Source organism: Rhopalosiphum padi, chromosome 4 (assembly GCF_020882245.1).
Source record: "Rhopalosiphum padi isolate XX-2018 chromosome 4, ASM2088224v1, whole genome shotgun sequence".
Taxonomy (NCBI): Eukaryota; Metazoa; Arthropoda; class Insecta; order Hemiptera; family Aphididae; genus Rhopalosiphum; species Rhopalosiphum padi.
The window spans coordinates 12,173,169-12,192,594 of record NC_083600.1 but is presented as its reverse complement, the minus strand read 5'-3'; the positions used below and the strand labels follow the sequence as shown (position 1 = coordinate 12,192,594).

General features: G+C 28.3%; 1 protein-coding gene across 4 annotated transcripts in view; it reads right to left on the bottom strand.

The window, feature by feature from the left end:
* The window catches only part of LOC132928883 (hepatic leukemia factor-like), a 56,951-nt gene that overhangs the window by 35,948 nt on the left and 1,577 nt on the right, over window positions 1-19,426 (bottom strand). The window contains exon 1 of one of the 4 annotated variants that reach the window (XM_060993820.1): window positions 3,294-3,702. The exons of 2 other annotated variants lie outside the window; for them this stretch is intronic. In XM_060993820.1, the coding sequence (XP_060849803.1) occupies window positions 3,294-3,345 (52 nt within the window). In that variant the 5' untranslated portion in view covers window positions 3,346-3,702. Of the gene's footprint in view, window positions 1-3,293; window positions 3,703-19,426 lie in introns of those variants that run through there. One more of the 4 variants, XM_060993823.1, reaches the window with a different exon arrangement.

Genomic DNA, 19,426 nt, shown 5'->3' with positions numbered 1-19,426 from the left:
TATTATATATAGGCGTATACATTTTAACAATATTTCCTATAAAGAAGAATATATCTCAATACTTAATAGTTGTGTCGTTATAATGGTTCGGCTGATACAGTGTAGGTGCGTTTAAAGGGCATAGTGGTTTTTTTTTAAACATATTTAAATTATTAGTACAGTATATATGCATTGTATGGGCGCACAGGTAAATAAAGTGAATCAGTAGGTATAGTCAGTATTGAATATGTAAATATTTAAGCTGTACAATGGAATATCGACATCCTTAGTACTTGTAACTTGTCTAGTGTTATTCTTTAATAGCTATTAAACGCTTTTGATAGATTATTTATATTTATTAACATACTCGTCTTCGTCTAATAATAATGATCTTAATTTTTCTTTTTTATCTTTTATAGTTTTATAATGATGCCTTGCGAGTGTTACTTCGTTAACACTCATAGTGTAATAGGCAATAACTGATGAGAAGGAATTAAAAAATATATTATTTCTCCCGCACTAATCACTTAATCTTAGTTATCGTTATTACTTATTACACAGCGGTTTTCACATATTCACCGATAACGCGTTGCTAAATTGGCATTTTTTCTCAAACCATATATATTACCGTGTACTAACACATAAGTAAATAATACACACATACCAGAATTGATCATAATCTAATAAATAATAATCAGAACTTGTGTTGCGCCAAATATTTAGATTTTAAGACGGTACAGGTATGAACAATATATTATACTGTAGTGTTTTGGATGGTTGAAGGACTGGATTAAAGCCTATTAGCCGCATGATTTTTAATTGTCTATTGTAAGGCCATCTAGGCAAAATGTTTAAACATGTTAAGCTTTTAATATTTTTTCTATATAATTCAACATAATAGGTACAATCTAATATTTTAAGTCTTTTAATTTAAAATTAAAATTATAGGTACAATATGTATAAAAAAACATCTAGTGCGCTACACTTCTACCTTTATAATATGTGAAAAAAACTGGTAATAATTCAAATTATTTATTTAATTATATTTTAAATATCAATTATTTAGCTTTTTGTGAACTATTAAGTGATTTTTATTTCATTAAAATTAATGGTATCTATTGATAAATCATTATAAATTATTAACAATGTAAAGGTATCTGACATAATAGATTGCAAGTACCGCGTTTTATTTGTTCATAAAATTGTATTATGCATTATAGTTTATGAAAAATGTTATTGGTTAATATTATTTGTGTTTCCAAATCATATCTAATAATCGATAACAATATACTACTAATAATACTATTTAAATCAGGGTTATTCTTTAACTATGACTGGTATTATTGTCTGCAGGTATTGATATATAAAATAGCCTATGATAGTAATTATCGATTGATATACTTACGCTAACAATTATACAATTTAAAGATGTTTAAATGTTACGTTTTTGAGTATTTATTATTATTCACTACTAGAAAAAAATTCTCCATTCGCACATTTTTAAGCACATACCTACTTCGTATATAAGCGTTAATCCAGCGTTGTACACAGTTGAAAGTAAGTGTATGTGTTTGATAATCGTTATGAGTTATGTGTACATGTGTACAATATATTATTATATATTTATACAGTGTAATTATTTGTTTAGCTAATGTTTACAAGAAAGGTAAGGTTAGCATAAAAAATAGCATGATATACTTAGAAATTGGTGTTTTCTTACTTTTGAAATATCTAATGCTAATCTTGGTGAGGCTATGAGAGCTACAACACTCCATAATATTATATACATATTATATACGCGTAGTTTAATAAAATAAAAAAAATACATTAGTTATCTATATGCTATTATTTTTATAATATTTTACATGTTAGTTATTACTTATTTGTATAAAAGGGACAATGATTTTTAATATTTATCAACAAGACGGTTATTATAACGCAATTCATTAGATATTTCGTATTTAAAACATATAACTTTAGTAGTCGTGATTGTGTACTAACCCAGTCAGTCAGTTGCAGGTAAATATTAGATTAAAATGTAAATTACCTATCTTTGAATTGATATAAAGTAGGTAATATTATCGTTAAACATATAAATATGTATATTTATACTTATAATTTCAGTCAACATACATTTTTATCGTATACCTATTAATATAATTGTTTTTAACAAGACTTAATGGAATTATTCCTTATTAACTATTTTAAGTGTTTACGAAACCGAGTTACTCTACCTACAGGCTATGACCATATTGTGTAAGGTAGGAGAAGCGTATTAGTGTATTACCAACATCATTATAATATAAATTTTAAAACGAGTACTCGCATTACATCAGTGTTAAGTGATCAAAATATTATTGGTTCGTTCTTGACACGTTGTCGCCACTTACCATTACAATATTATATTATATTATAATGGACCCATTAAAAACACATAGTAAGAGGAGGTTCATAACTATAAAATATCGTATACAACTCCTCACCACGCGAGTATTGTAGAATCATTTTCTTTAGAAAATTATTATATCATTCAATTCGTACATGTAATATAATTACCTATGTGAGCGACGTTATAACCTATATATTATACGAGGTACGTTTTGATGATCTTACAAGTGACTAGTTCGGCATAATTCGTTCGGTTTAGCGAAAAACCACCAAAAACGCATCAAGGCAATAATCATTCTCTATATACTCTCTTATCACTCATCAGTTATCAGTAATCATGAGCGCGTGCAAATGATATTTATTGAACGAGCGCCGCCGTTCACTCTCGACACTCTCGGACTCAACCGACCGACATTCCGGTTTGCGTGTGCGTGCGTATAAACGTGCGTATGCGCGTGCGCGTGTACGGCAAGGCTGATGAAAAAACATATTATAATATACAATGTTGAATGTACGAATGTAGGATGAACGATGACAGTCAGACAGTAATAAAACGACTAAATCGAGGCACACTATCGCAGCAGACTGACAATTTAGACAAATCACGTCATGTTTCCCGCTATCATAATCCACAAATTATCCACATTATATAAATATTACACCGTCGGGTTCGAACACCATAGAAACCACAGTGTAATTTTCATACTTCATTTTTCTCTCGTCGGCCGTTCGTCGTGAACGTTTCGAACCAAACTTAAAGCAGAGTCCACGTGTCGTCTTTATTAACACGATATATCTCACCGAACCATCATCTTACACATACGTCAGTGTCTCGAGTGACGCAAAGTACACGACGCAAAAAACGTTGTAGTACACAAAAATTGTTTTTTTAAATTATAATATATTACGAGACGTTTATTTCTTACCCATTTCTACCGTTTCTTCAACGAAACCTTCTCTTAGACTCGGACGGTCCATACATTTATCGTCGATGTTCCCGGCAATCGAAAAATGTAGTAGACAAAAAAAAAAAACCGCACGGATATATCAAATGATGTGTATTTTTTTAGCCGTACACTTTAGACAAATGAATTTAACATTAACAAATCATTATATTCAATTATTATTATTATTATTAATGAGTTACGATAGAGTGTGCCGGTGACGATGACGACAACGACGGGCGGCGGCGGCGGCACGAACGCAACACTATCTTGAAACGAGAAAACGCGCGAGGAAAAGAGCGATCGGATCGCAATGTATTCGGCCGGGACGACGGAACACACGGTGCACGCAAAACGACTACACGCGATAGTCGCCGCGTAAAATATTATCCGGACGGACGACAGTCAGGCGCGTATACCTATATCTATAGTGTGCAGCACGGCACGAAATACGTTCTATCAAATATTCTTATTTCGTCACGGCTAATTAAAAGATAAACACGAAAAAAAAAAAAAATGGAAAAAAAAAAAACCAAATAAAACCGGTTCGATCGAGAACCAGATAATATTTTAATATTTTATACACGTTTTCCCCGCGCCGGCCCCACACGTCCACCGCAGCGGTACGCCTAATATCATTGAAAAAGCGCATACACGCGTTGTATTATGTACTACTATTATTACTATTACTATTATTACATTATAATAATATGCTATCTTTACGCGCTCAAGGACTCTTCGACGCCCATTATATTTGCGTATCGGTGGCTGGCGATGTGCGATGTGCGCGGCGGCGGCGGTGACTGCTGTGCAGTGTTGTAGTACACTGTACACAGTTTGCGTACTGTATACGTATATATACATATATATATATAATAATATTATAGTATACTAGTCGTTGTTCAAGTTGTTATACGGCATAGACCATAGAGCGATGATAATAATTAATAATTATTTCATTGTTTTTGACAATAATAACGAACGCACACGTACGCAATGCAATACAAGTGGTCATATTATTATTATTATTATTATATACGCGTTCTGCCGGCTACGATAATACAGTATTGCATGCACGCATATTATTATTTATTTTATATCCCGTCAGAGTAGTAGATTACGATGATGTAAACCCTCGTGCTGTAACAGTAATAGTAAAAATAATCATTATGGGACATCGTCGAAAACACTCGTCGATCAAGTCTGCGCCAAAGTCTACCGTTGTAATTCTCGACACCGTTTTCATTCCAAAACGAATAAACGCTGTGCTGATGACTTTTTTTTTAGAACATTTTAGGCCTCACCAAACACCTGCCGTAAAACTCTGGCCACGCCTATATAATATGCAAGTGGTAATAGCGTTTGCGCGTGTACCCGGCGACGTGTGGCGTCACAGCGGAGTATAATATTATTTTAATATAATAATAAATTCTAAACGAATGTTAAATATTTATACGCCTATAGATTCGTTTTTATGTGGTACACACAAACACTATCGGAATTTCTTCAAAATGTTGCCGTTGATACAAGGCCGCCGACCTCCGTGTGGCGTGTAATATACATATATATATATAGTGGTTCCAGTGAAGTGCGAATAATATTATAATATTTGTTATTTGGAATGATATCCACAGTTGTTTTTATAATGAGATTTTAGATTGTTTATATCTCAACAATTATTTGAAGACAAAATGGCCAGAACAGCAAAAATATTAGCAAAAAAAAAAATAATTATAATCGACAACAGCTGGTGAATATATAGTAATAATAATAATATAAAGAAAAAAAAGATAAACGACTTGCGTATAAAGCTCATACAGTTAATTTTTAATGCAAATTCAGAGAATAAAATTATCAATGGCTTTTCTTATGATGCCGGCAAGTGAATTAAAGTCGAAAAAGTTGAGATTAAGAGGAGAGAAGAGGTAATTAAGATGAATTCTATGGGCGTGAGAAAGAAGGACAATAGTGTTTATGCATTCTATCGTCCACAATTTGTATAGGTAATAAATATTATTATAAATAATTTTACCGATCATATGCATCTAGGGGTGGTTTTTATTATTCAAATTATATTATGGTCAACGCGTATTGTTGTGGGCTGTCGGCTGTCATAAATTAAAATTTAGTTGTGACAAGAAGTAGTATAGTTATATTATAATAATATGCACCATAGAAAGATAGGTGCGTAGGCATCGAAACAACACACAAGCCGTCGATGGTATACGTATATTGGCTATTAGGAATAACTGATTATTATTTTTTCAAATAATTATTCAATAAACTCGCCTTGTACAACACCACTTTAGAGTAGTTTATTATTTAAATTTGAAACTGGCGTTTGACCATGAGTCTATATTTATCACATTTTACTAAAAAAAAAGAAGGATATTATAATATGTATTCAAAAGTAAAATGGTTGTTTTAAATATGACCACCATTTCTTATTTATTATTATTATATTTTTATTATTGATTCAGCATTAACAACTAAGGTGTTATATACTATAACTTATTAGGTTTTATATACTATTGGTAAAAAAAGTTTTAAATGGTTAAAATATACATTTTAATAGATGTACAAGTTATACGTGTTAATAAATTTTATAAAAATGAGTATTTTTTACAGTTGTCCTAATACGGGTTAAGTCATGTACAGGTTATTCGGAGTTTCAAAATGTACTCAGGTTTGGATAGTGGACATCAAGAAGGCGTTTTAGTATAACAATTATGAACAAACTTTAGTAGATTTCGTCTTTATTACAGTGGTACAGTCAGGATTTGAAGTCTGAACTAAGACGGCAGTTAAAGTATTAGGTCTTGAAAAACGCATTAGATAATCTTCTGATGAGACGGTTATTAATATTTATTATTATACTTCTTTTGAATTAATTTAAGTCGCGTTTATTCAGATGAAATCTATATTATTAACATAATATTGCCTACAGAATATAAACTTAATAATAATTAATAGAAAGATCAGTATCATAAATGGTAGGTAATTTATTTTTATTTACTAATTAATTATTTAATTTTTCTTTTTGTGGTATTAGCGGTATTTTGCTATAATATATAATTATGTTATGTATAATATATAGTATAGAAGTTTTGTATGTTGTATTTTACACTAACGTTGAATGTTTAACTTAACAGTAGATCAAATTTCATTCTTATAAACTAAACTTAAATAATTATTAGCACATTTGAGAAATAAATGTGACGAAATGGAAAACGATCAAAGGAATACATAATACATTATGATTCCTGCATCATATTTACCATAAATATTTTTGATAGATAAAAAACAATATTAAATGGATGTGAAAAATCAAAAATAATCTGCAGTAACGTATTTAAAATTAATAATATTTCAAAATAAATAACTGCATTCTGTGGAAAACGATTAATCAGGATTACAAATTTTTCAACTAGTTACTATAGAACTACATACCTGTAGGCTATAGGTAATTATTAATTAATTATTATATAGGATGAGTATTGAAGAACATATAATTAGTTTTTATTTAGTTAATTCTCTTAGATTATCTGTATATTTAATAATACATTTTAACAGTTTTAGGAAGCGAGAGAAAAAAGTATAAGGACACATTGATATTTTGTAACCGCGGAGTTTTAAATAGAAACTAATTAAATCTCCATGGCAGTATAATGATGGCATAATCAGATATAATATTATATTTTTATAATTTATGTTGTATTCCACAATAATTGCATTTTACATACAATAGGTACACACAACATATCAACAGTACAAATATCCTTGGAATAGCTCTATGTATTCACAAAAATGTTAAAAATTATATTTTTGTACTTCAAATAGTTTGATAGTTAGAGAAATTAATTAGATACCTGTTTTTAAATTCAAAAAACGGGTAGTTAAACTTCCGTAAAATAACACAGGTTCTTATACCACTTATCACACGGGAATTATAATATATTTAAACATTATATACCATAATCTGTCAACTATAAAATAAAATGTTAGATCTTTAACTAAGATCACATATTTAGCCATTTAGGTATCTATATACACTTAATGTTTGTGAAAGTAGTGAAATGGTCGACTGAAACGACCTTTGTTTCAGAAAAAAAAAAAATGGTGTCGGCTAATAGTCTAATATCATGTTTATGAATAACGTTTTTTAAAACCGGAAACCTGTTTATTGTGAAAACTGGTCATTTTTTAATTCTCCTCGAGAGGATGCCCAAGAGTCTCACAAACTTCATTTTAGTGTTTAAACTTGTTTTGATCGTATATTTAATATCACAATACATAAATCTATTTTTAAATGTTAGAAATCGTTTTTAAAATACATAATAATAGAATATCTATCTATTGACGTATTTTAAATAATACTATCCTCAGAGAGAAAAACCCTAAAGAGGCTAATAGACCCTTTACTCATACGATACCGAAACCCATGAATTCAAATCTGTAGTAGTGCAAACAGGAAGAGGTCTATAATTATATATTAAAGAATAAATATATTATAACTGCGTGCGTACATATCATATTGTGTCAATTAATCACGCCCTCTCTAGGCTCATGGTGCATATATAAAAATTGATTCATTTATTAGTTCAATCAGATTTAATAGACCAATCATGAGCCACTAAATTATATTTAAGGGAAACTATCTATAGTTTTTTCTAAAGATCATCGTATTTTTAAATTATTTTAATAACTACGATCCGTTTTTGGATTTCAACATTCATTTATAGGCCCTTAGCTCATCGAGTGCTTTTGCCACAAACATTTGGTAGCCAAGTGTGGTTTTGTAGTAAAAGACGTTTGAGTGCAACATCACTAGACTTGAGGTAAAATAGTTTCGTTATTGTCACATAAGACATAAGTGTTCATCGAGATGTTAAGTTCCTATCGTTGTTAACGGTTGTTCTTTTATTATAATTATTACTTATGTGTTCTATTCTATAATATAATCAATTAATGTGTAAATACTATATTATTCTAAAATTCATTATACAAACGTATATCATCTCCAATGATTGAATTATTTCTCTGAATATATTCGACTTATTAATTTAAACATATACATATCATAATAATGATGACGATTATAACAATTACATTTTTAATCATTTTATTAATATTGAAAAATTCAAAATTTTATTACGTTACTAATAAGAATGCTCCTTTTTTATTCCTTTATAAAATAACTTACTTTAGATTTTGGGCACATGACGTTTCAATGTCATTATCGTTTGAGTTTTGACCAGATACATGTGCGTATTTCTTCAAATTTTAAATATTACATTATACTATAAATTATAATATAAAATTGCAATAATTTGGAACTATAATGGATACATATTTATCGGAACTACACTAACTAGAGTCTAAGGCGAAACCTTACTCTTGCAAATGATCGGAGACGAAGATACAACTAAACAAGAGGTATTTTTACTGTAGTCTCGATAAATGTAAAAACGTTGTATTAATACTTTTTTTTTAGATAGCAAAAAATAAATACTTGGTTTATAATATAAATAAAGAATGTATTATGTATATCAAACTTGGAGAGTATTTTAATACCTTAACTAAGAACGGTTCATAAATGATTTTTCATCCATTTTAGGATTACTAGAAGCCACATCGCTGCCAAGAGTGTCTGCGGACCTTTACAAAATAATCCTAACATCTAGTGTTTTAACAATAATATACGTATAATTTTACCAATACATTCATGGTACATGAAAATATTGAAAACCATAAAATTAAAATTTGATTTAATGATCAAATTAACTACAAAAGTTGTTCTTGTCGTTTTTTACCTACTTTTTTTTTTACCTCGTTTTTTTGCCGATTAACATAATTTTCGAACATTTTAAGTACTTTATTTATATTAATTTATTCTTGTGTATTATTATTATTATTATTATTTTTTTTTATTCTCTTATAGTTAATATTCCGAGTTTGCTTCTACTAAATCATTTTAAATTCAAAAAAAATAATAATATTTTTTACATTATGAATTATATACTTGTTTTGATTTGTTTCAAAGAAAATATGAATGTTAATAATGTTTACATAATAATAATAATAATATTTGAATCTTACAATTTTTTTATATCTATGCGAAATCCTGAAATATTGAGGACGCTCTTTGCGCCCCAGAGGACATATATCATACTCTCGCACGTGGCATGTATTGTCTCAGTTTTAAAAACGTACGATACCAATATGATAGTATACTTGCGTTTACAGAATATATTTTAAATTTTATGTTAGTTTTAATATAACAATAAATTGACATAGTATATTATCAAATTTAAAAATTGTTCTCTCGTTGGTTTTTTTAGTTATTTTAATATTATAAAAGAAATTATGAGCGTTTTAAAATATAATATTTTGCTTACTTATAATTCGTTTTAAAAAATGAATACATATAAAAACTGACGAGAGAACACGGTTAATATTCTTACCTTTAAATTTGATAATTGGTCAAAAAAATAAATATATTAAAACATTTAAAACTAACAACACATAATGGATTCTGTTGAACGAAAATTTATTGTTGATCGTTTATAAGACAGACAGTACCGCCACATACAGGCATCACATCCTCCATCGTGTTTTCTCAAGTCCTATCTATTTAACCATAAATCTATATTGCCATATTGTAAGTAATAAGTATATGTGTGCTCATTAACTAACAGAACATATTATTTTAAGATCTTTAAATCATGCAACGTAACATCATATTTTCCACGCATCATTTCTCAAACAATGTATATTTGGTGTATTTCAACTATAGAAATACATTTTTTTGGTAAATATATTTTAATTACAATGTAAAGGGGAGACGTATTTGTGATGTTTTATTCATTGTGTTAATATTTAATTTTTCCAATGGCAAAGTGCAGTCAATTTCACAAAGTTATTTGCTATACTTTTATCATACCGTTGAAGTCGATCAGATTAAGTATGTGTGAACTCGAACTTAACACCATTAAATGAAAATAAATTACATGAAATGTAAAAAGTATTGGCTAATTTTGAAAACCGATTTGCTATTATTATTAGCTACTTTTTTGGCACACATTTGGAGTCAATCAGACGAGTAGACGTATTTTACGTATCATAAATTTTGGGTTTAAAATTAACAATAATATGATGTGTTAAATTATATATATATATATATATAGAATGATTGACGTACAAAACGTTATTAGTTTTATCAAAATGTAGTATAGCCACGGCTATGATTTTTATTAAAATGTGCCGATTGAATGATATGACAAGTAACTAAAATGAACTTGTACATTAATTAGAAAATGATCGGAAAACAATTTTTTACGCGATTCCTATATGGTAGAGATAAAATCAAAAAAATAAATAATTCATTCACGTTTCGTTCTACAAGTCATATAAAATGTTTTTTTGTAATCATACCGTTTCTCGGTGTAATATTTTCGCTACGGGGCAGAATGATAATTATTAATTACACTTGTTAGGGTTTTTATTATTTCTATCGAATTTCAAAGTTTCTTTCCGCTCCTGCTTTAAACGTTTCCAAACCGTAATGACCACACGTATTTATCGAATAACGCTGACTCGACCCTATAATATGTTTATATTTTCTACGCGACCCTACAACACGCGTGTGTCAATGTACGCGTGTCTTTTTTTTTTCAAGGGAGGATTTAGTTCTGTGCGTATATTACTTTCACTAGCTGCATGTTCTTTCCGCCCGGAGAAAAAACGGGGGAAGCCGGAGAACTGTTGTTTAAAAAAAAATTTTTTCCTCATAGGTACACGGGGGGTTAGGGTCACTGAACGATTTGTCAACTGTTGGGAATATAGCTATGTACATATAGTTGTATCGGGTGCGCCACATATCGACGACAGCAGACACCCAGCCGGAGAAGCCCGACACCAGGTTTCTGTGGTCACTATATCGTATATCACCACGCTCTGCGGAAATATACCGGCTGCGAACACACGCGTATATTATGCGGTATAGGTACTTGTCGAGATACTCGTACACACACATAATAATAATAATAATAATAATGATAATAATAATATGTAGTTATAGTCGTGTAGCGTAGTGTACTGCAGGTATACATATACACTGCTTTTTATCAACACGTTCCTACATGTCGTTTAATTATATTGTACAATATCATTATATTTAATTTATATATATTACGCGCGTCCTCTAATCAGCACTTTACTGGACATGAAATAACGAGGGAGGAGAGGGGAAGGAGAGAGGGGAGTCCACCTTGCCGATTTGTACCCACCAGACCACCGACAATGTAACTGTTATACTGTTATTATTTTGTTTAATAACATATAACAAATGTTTAAAGTAAAAAAGTTACGGTCACTAAATTATTCTTAGACTTTGTGATAGCAGGTTACAAGTCGAAACGTTTTAGAACTTTTACAACTTTTTTTTGTCAGTCCCGTGTAAAAACGATAATAATATAGGAATTCATTTTTAAATGTATATATCTCTAACTACTTAGGTATAAAAATATATAATACAGACCAACTCGTTATGACGTATAGACATAAGCATACGTGCATAATATAAAATATATAATGTATAAATAATGCAAAACGTTGGTTAGAAATAATTCTAATTATTATAATAATGTACATATTTAATGTGTCTTAACATAAATATCTCAGTTAATTAGAGTTTTTTTTTGGAAGCCTTACAATATAAAAGAACCGCGTTTATTAAAACATATTTTATGTCCCTACTGTTTTGATTCACCTCAATTGGAAATGAAAAAATATTCATTTTATTTTATGTTAGACACTAAAACCATAAGAAGTATGCCTAATTGTAGACTGTAGTATTCGTGGTTCTGTATGCTGTAAGACGTATATTTTGGTAGAAGGCGGGTAAGACATAATATATTTATACACATACATATAATAATATAGCGGGAGATTTCGGCTGGAATGCACGAGGACAAACTCGGCAGACATCCTATTATACGTATTAAAATAAGTACTGTATATAGGTAGTAAATATAAATGTATATATTCTAATGTTCAGTTAACCTTGAACGTTTTTCTGATAATTGTAGTTTATCATTCTGAACTTTGATATTAGCATATTAATTATTATGTACATAAAAATAAGTTGTTAGATGTTGTGTAAAACATAAAATAGGCAACAACAAACTCCATAGTATACGCTGCAATCATTTTAAGAAAAAAAAGAACGATGGAAGTTAACCTACAGGACACATGATGATGTGACTATTGGATAGCGATCAGTAAAACGTGCGTGGCGCAGTAAAAGTGAACCGCATTCAAAAACTATTAACGCGTAAAATAATAATTATATTACAGTAATAGAAAATTCAATGTTTTTACGACATTCTGATAATAAAGTAATATGTTTTTTTTGTTTGCGCTCAAGGTACGGCTTTTCAAGATATGTATTCGAAGACCGCTGCTATTACTGTAGTACACAGTGTACCTACTCGAATATCATATCTAGAAGACCACTTCATTAATCCGTCCATATGACTTAATACTATCTACTATTTATTGGGGTCCATAGCAATCGCTGGGCCGCGTTCGATTCATTTGGTTCTATAATTATTAATCTTAATGTGATTTGTGACGTACTGATATTGAATTGTCAAAAGGGTAATTTTAATAGATTATAAGACTAGTCTTAGAGTATTAGAACAATATTTCAGTTAATTTGTTTTAAATAATATAGATACAAAGAATTATAAATTAATAATCGACATTTAAGAAAATAAGATAAACTATAAATTATTCAATCATATTAAAATCACTTACAAAATATAAATTACTATTTGTTTTCTGCAAACGAAGAACACGAAGTATTTTAAATTAAAATAATTTTAATAATTTAAATATTGAAATTTAAATTGTGAGGGGAACGAACCTTTACAGTGATGTGTATACGATAAGTGGTTGAAAAAATACATGGATTTTCAACTTTAAGGGTAGTTTCTGATAAAAAATTAGATCTAATTTGTACTTTTTTTCTAACATAATATGCATCATTTTCAAAATTATTCGACCCTTGAATTTTTTTTTTCATCATTACATTTTTTAATCATTATTTTGATATAGTCAAAAACGCAATATTTTAAGCAAAACTCAATTCAGCCTACATTATATTACTAATAGTAATAATAAATTACTTTTTATAATAGCAATAAAATAATATAAATATGAAATTTATATATACTTAGTGATATAGATTGATAAACCGCCTCTACGCCTACTGTACAGAAGAACGATATCCACTTGACCGCCTCTTTTTTTAGTTGTATACAAAGATAAATTTTAAATGTTAGTACAATAGGTTAACTTATATTTTGTTTTATTTTTTCTTTACGTTACATGCAAAATATATATTATATAATCTGCAAAGGTTAGGTAAATCTGGAGTCTCGAGTAAAGAAATCGTTCATCGATGGAACTTCATGGCATTAAATGGTTGATTTATATTTTATAACAATGTAAGTAATATTGTAATTTATAACTTATAGAAATGTGTATTTATAGTTAACATTATATATATTATTTCATTATCTATGTATTATCCGTAAATTCAATTTAAAGTAACTTAACAAAGCTGGATGATAAGCACATACTATATTATAGTTTTACGACTAATATCAACAATTAAATAATAGTTTTAAAAAATAAATGGTTTAAGCCGAGTCAGAAAAGCATGACGAGTAATTTATTATTATAGTGATTTTAAAGAACATTTCGTCGAGATGAAATATTTAAATAAATGAATAATAAAAAACCAGGGAACTCTCTGTTGTATGTAGGTTTTCTAGTGTACATCATAATTATTGAGTAATGAATGTGTTAAATTTGAATTCTATGATAAATCATGAAAAACAATTCTAAGAATTATTATTGGTAATTTAGTTTTCTATTGGTAATACGGTAAGTTAACCTAATTTTTGACAAAAATATTGCATATATTACACTATTAATTACTAAAATATATTATTGTTGAGTAAATTATTAATTAAATTAAAATAATTAAAATTTTATTTTCAAAATATGATTTTTAATATAGAAATCAATAATAATCAGCATTTACCACTTGTGTGACAAAATAATTTATATTTAATAATAAGTAGGTAATACCTAAAAATTGTTTTTAAATGAAAAACATAAAATATAGACTATTAGTAGGTACTATGTTTTCATTTAACCTAACAATGTACACTAGTTCTCGTTTTATAATTTTTTAAATATATTTTAAATATTATGTTACTAAACATTTACCTCTGGTAATAGTTTATATTGATTTACAAATCAAGTGTAAAATTTACACGTACCTATAAAAATGGCAATTTAGTTGGTAAAATTATTATATTTTCAAAAATGAACTTTCGTGTATTATTATTAGTTTTATTTTGATGTTATTTGTTACTTAATTGTATTTGAAATGCAATTTAAGTATGAATAATTATTATAATATACGTTATGCAAATTAAAAAAGTATATTTGTAAGTACTAAAATATATTTAATACGGATACTTGGTTAAGCATGAAAGCGGAGTGATAATAATTTTTAAATAGTTAAACATTTTGACTGTGCGTTAACCTATACATTTATTTACCACTAATTATTGGAGGTTGGTGCAAAAATTGTGCATACAAAATACCAATGACCAAAAAAATAAAAAATACATCATTTATTTTGCTTATCATAATTCATATAGGTCAGTATCATTATTTTATCATCAATATCTTATTTCATGTGAAATAGTAATCAAGAAGTTGTGAATATCACGTATGCTATTTTAATAATCATTACAATATACATTTTTTTAATTGTTTTTAACTGTTTCCTTGTCATTTTGTTTGTGGCACTCTGAGTGTGATTCTCGAGATAAACTAGTTTCATTAGTATCTAATTTTTAATAAGAAAAACCACATCTGACACGAATTAGCTCCAGAACACTAGCTACAGACTCTTTAAAGATTTCAATTTTAACTTGTTCAGCTAGATGCTTATGTGTCGCTTTGAGTGTGGTGTCAGTTTTATATATTGTAGAATGGAAAATAGCTGGACAGTTCAAATAACTTTTATACGTCTCTATGTGTAATAGTTCTTTCCTAGGTAGGTACGTATGTTTAAACGTACATACAACCATTGAATATTAATTTGTCTTGACTTAATTTTATGTAATAATTTCCAAGATAAAATAAATCACAAACATTTTAGAAAATAAAAACTTAAGGCAGTTTTTATGTAATAAAAAATATATAATTTAGATGATTATTATTGAATTTGTAACTATATAAGCTAATATTTAATAAAACCTACGAATTTCGTTCTTTTTTCGTGATTCGACTTCAACATAAAATATATAAGTAGTGCATTATAAACTATCTACAGTATAGATAACTTTGTTGTCCACTAAGGGTCGACATTGATGACACCCATGACACAAATGCAATCAAAATAAATTTTGTTTTGATTTCAGAAAAAAAAGAGTAATGCCTATATATATTTGATATACCTATTATGAAGAAGTTTGATGTATTATTTTAACATATATACTGGGGCATGCTAGTTTATTTTCATTATTTTAAATGTACGGATTCAAAAACTAATAGAGACTCGAAGCCTCTGTTGTTTATATACCTACAACCTACACGATTTTATGTTCTCGGATTTCTTGAGAATTGGTGTAGAAGTATCGTGTTTCGTGGGAATCCATTGATGGCCGACCAATTATACACACGTCATTCGTTTCGTTTACGGTTAAGAGGACGTTGTACCTACATGCGTGTTGACTCCGTCTTACTAACGCATATCATGGCAAATGTTAGGTATGATATCCTTTCAAGAAGAAGTAAAAAACACTTCTCTACGCAGAGGAGAACCCGCGTATAGGTGTTAAGTATACAGCTAAAAAGGTACGAATCGCAAGTGCCTACAGAGTACGTATACTGAAAGCCAAAAAATAACAAATAAACCTATCATACCATACTTGTCGAATGCGAAATTTAATCGTAATATTCCGTTCATATTTTATTGATATATATAATAAAGAAGTATAATCACGTAGCCGTGTTATCAGTCAAATTATTTCGTGAACGAAAAATATAGTTTATGCTGTTCACAGTATAAACATATTATCAACATCGCCGTTGGCCTGTGATTATACTCATTCGCCTTTGACCCATTTAAACGGAAATGGTTAGGCTATCGGATTATTTTGTATCAAATAACCTCGGTTTTCAATTAGCCTAAGCCAGCATTCGACCAAAATAGAACATTTTGTCGTTATTTGTATAATTTACTCTTTGTCTTAAATATGTCTATGTATTATAATGCGAACATTTTATAATATTATTTGTATTTACATTCATTTTTTCATTACAAACAAATATTAAATGTAAAAAACATCGTGTTACTCACCATAGTTACCCTTAATAGGTTGTATTCTCCAATCAATCGTAAAATATAAACAAAACAGCTCATACGTCTACTCGACAAAATATATTGTAATACGTCATATACCTATATAGTGTCGGAGAGTGGTAGATACCCAGAGGCATTATTTCAGAATTTTGCATTTAATGCTAAACAATTTTATAATCATAATCAGAACCGCTCTAAGGTTAGGTTCAGATTAATAAAACTATTATTAAACATAACAAAATTTTAATAATTTATTGTTTTTTCTTTAAAAAGAAAGATCAAACAAAGTAAATTCAAAAGATAATCAGAGATGATTAATATTTGAGTATATATAATAATGTTCAATAAAATATATCCAACAAACAATAATGAAAATTATCATTAAAAATGTAATAATTTGTATTAAAAAACCGTCTAATAATTTCAATGAATAATCTGTAAAATATATAGTGTCCGTGGAAGCAAATGCACATCCTTGTATATATTCACTATATTCCATAAATTACACAAATGGCTGTACCCTACTACGCCGCTTTAGATGACAATTTACAACTAATCCAAGTTTCGTTTCGACTGGCCGCTGGCGTATACTGTAGTAAACATTAATATTATAAACTAATAAACATTCCTTGTTTGATCGAGTGAAATTAAAAAGAAATGCACGTTGTAGGTATACGCGCATAGTTTGTAAACATTTTAAAGTAGTCGTTGACCATTGTTTTAAATATTATACTTTAATACTTAACGTTTAATATTTAAAGGACATCTCGCCCGAAATTGACAACATCTACACGTGCGTAGCAGTTTTCACTTAGATGCGTTAATTTTAAGACTACAGGTTACTGGTTAGATTCATTAGGTTAGTGTTCAATATAATTTCTGTGGTTTATTAAATGAGAATTTTTCGATATTTTAAATTTTTAAGCAAATTATATAATAAAATATAACAATTTAAAAATGTTCACAACTCACTTCAAAATAACTTAAATATCAAAAAAGATATTTGAAACGAACCATGGGAAATGAAAATGTTTTTAGTGTTTTTTTTACGTCGAAGTTAAATAATAACAGGTAAATTAAATTTAATTATAATACCAATGAATCTAAATAACTAATAAGAATTACATTTTCTGTTACGCACTTGTAAGACATAGAACAAAATATGCAGATGATTTGTCCTCATCTTAAACGGTATTATAAAGACTTAAATGATAAATTATGTCAATAGTTCGAGCTGACAATGAGCGAATTCTAGTATGTTTTATAAAATGTGTTTACTATTTTCTAGTCTTCCATAGGATTGCACCTCATGTATTAAAGACATCTATGATATTAACATAATATTATGATGTCTACCTAATAATTGTTAAATATTTATATAAATATCTAATAATTACGTCTATATAAATAAAACAACAAATAAAAAAACAAAAATTGAAGGTAACTGCGTAATAAAAAAATGTATTCGTATATATATATATATATATATATTATATATATTAAAATATTGCTATACACGACATGCTCACCTAAACTTAGACGTAGGTTGATAACTTCCTATTTATCGTTATTTAACTATTATATTCTTCGTTGGTTCAAACTGGTTTTTAAATAAACGATTCCTGCAGGCAAATGGATTTTGCTATTGCGAAGTGTTTCAACGACAACATAAATAGTATTGTGGTGTAGCATACTAGCATATAACATATTATATCTACTATCCATTAGATGTGTATTAGCAATAGCCAAATATTTTTCAATGAACTAGTTTAGGCATAATACGGTACACAAATATTATGAAACATCATAATCATGTGCAATGTCTAATGTAAAATTTGGAAAAAAATATACTTTTAGTCTAAACAATTACATAGTTTTAATACGATTAATACATATTAATCAATTAAATTATAGAACACAATTTTTTTTTTTTAAAACCAATATGATAGGTAGAATAAATTAATTTTAGACAGAGTAATAATATGAGAAAAAAGATAGCTTACTGATTTATTGGTATATTAAAGAAATTAACTAAAGCGAGAAAACTTGGGTTGAGATAAAATTGATGGACCTTTAAACATAAAGTGTGGAATGTTGCTGATTGGATGGAAAAATTAAAATTAAATTTTTATCTGTAACGTTTAGCGTGTAGACAGTTTAAACGGTTAGAATAATTCAAGTGCTTCCTATACAATTTTCGATTGTGTACCTATTAGAATAAACAACAAATGTTTAAAATCTTTACAAATATAAACTAATTACAAAAACTTCTGTGTACAAGTGTTAATAAATATTATTAAAACTGCTATAACATGTTATGGTTTAAACTTTTGCATACACGTACGTAACATTATAATTATTAGATTAGGGCCATTATCCGTACAATAAAATAAATTATAATCAATTTAGTTTGTTATTAGATTTACATTTACGCAATTTGATAAAAACGAAATCGGTAGATAATTAGTTTTTATGGTGTACCTTTGGTTTAAGATTATTTGAAACGTAATTTTGTATATTAAAATACAGAACAGTACATTACTCAACTATATATTCATTGGCAAAAATATCAGTGTAGTCAAGCGAATTGACTATTACAAATTACGATGCATATATTAGAATCAAATATAACTATTATAATTGAAGTACAAAATTAAACGCA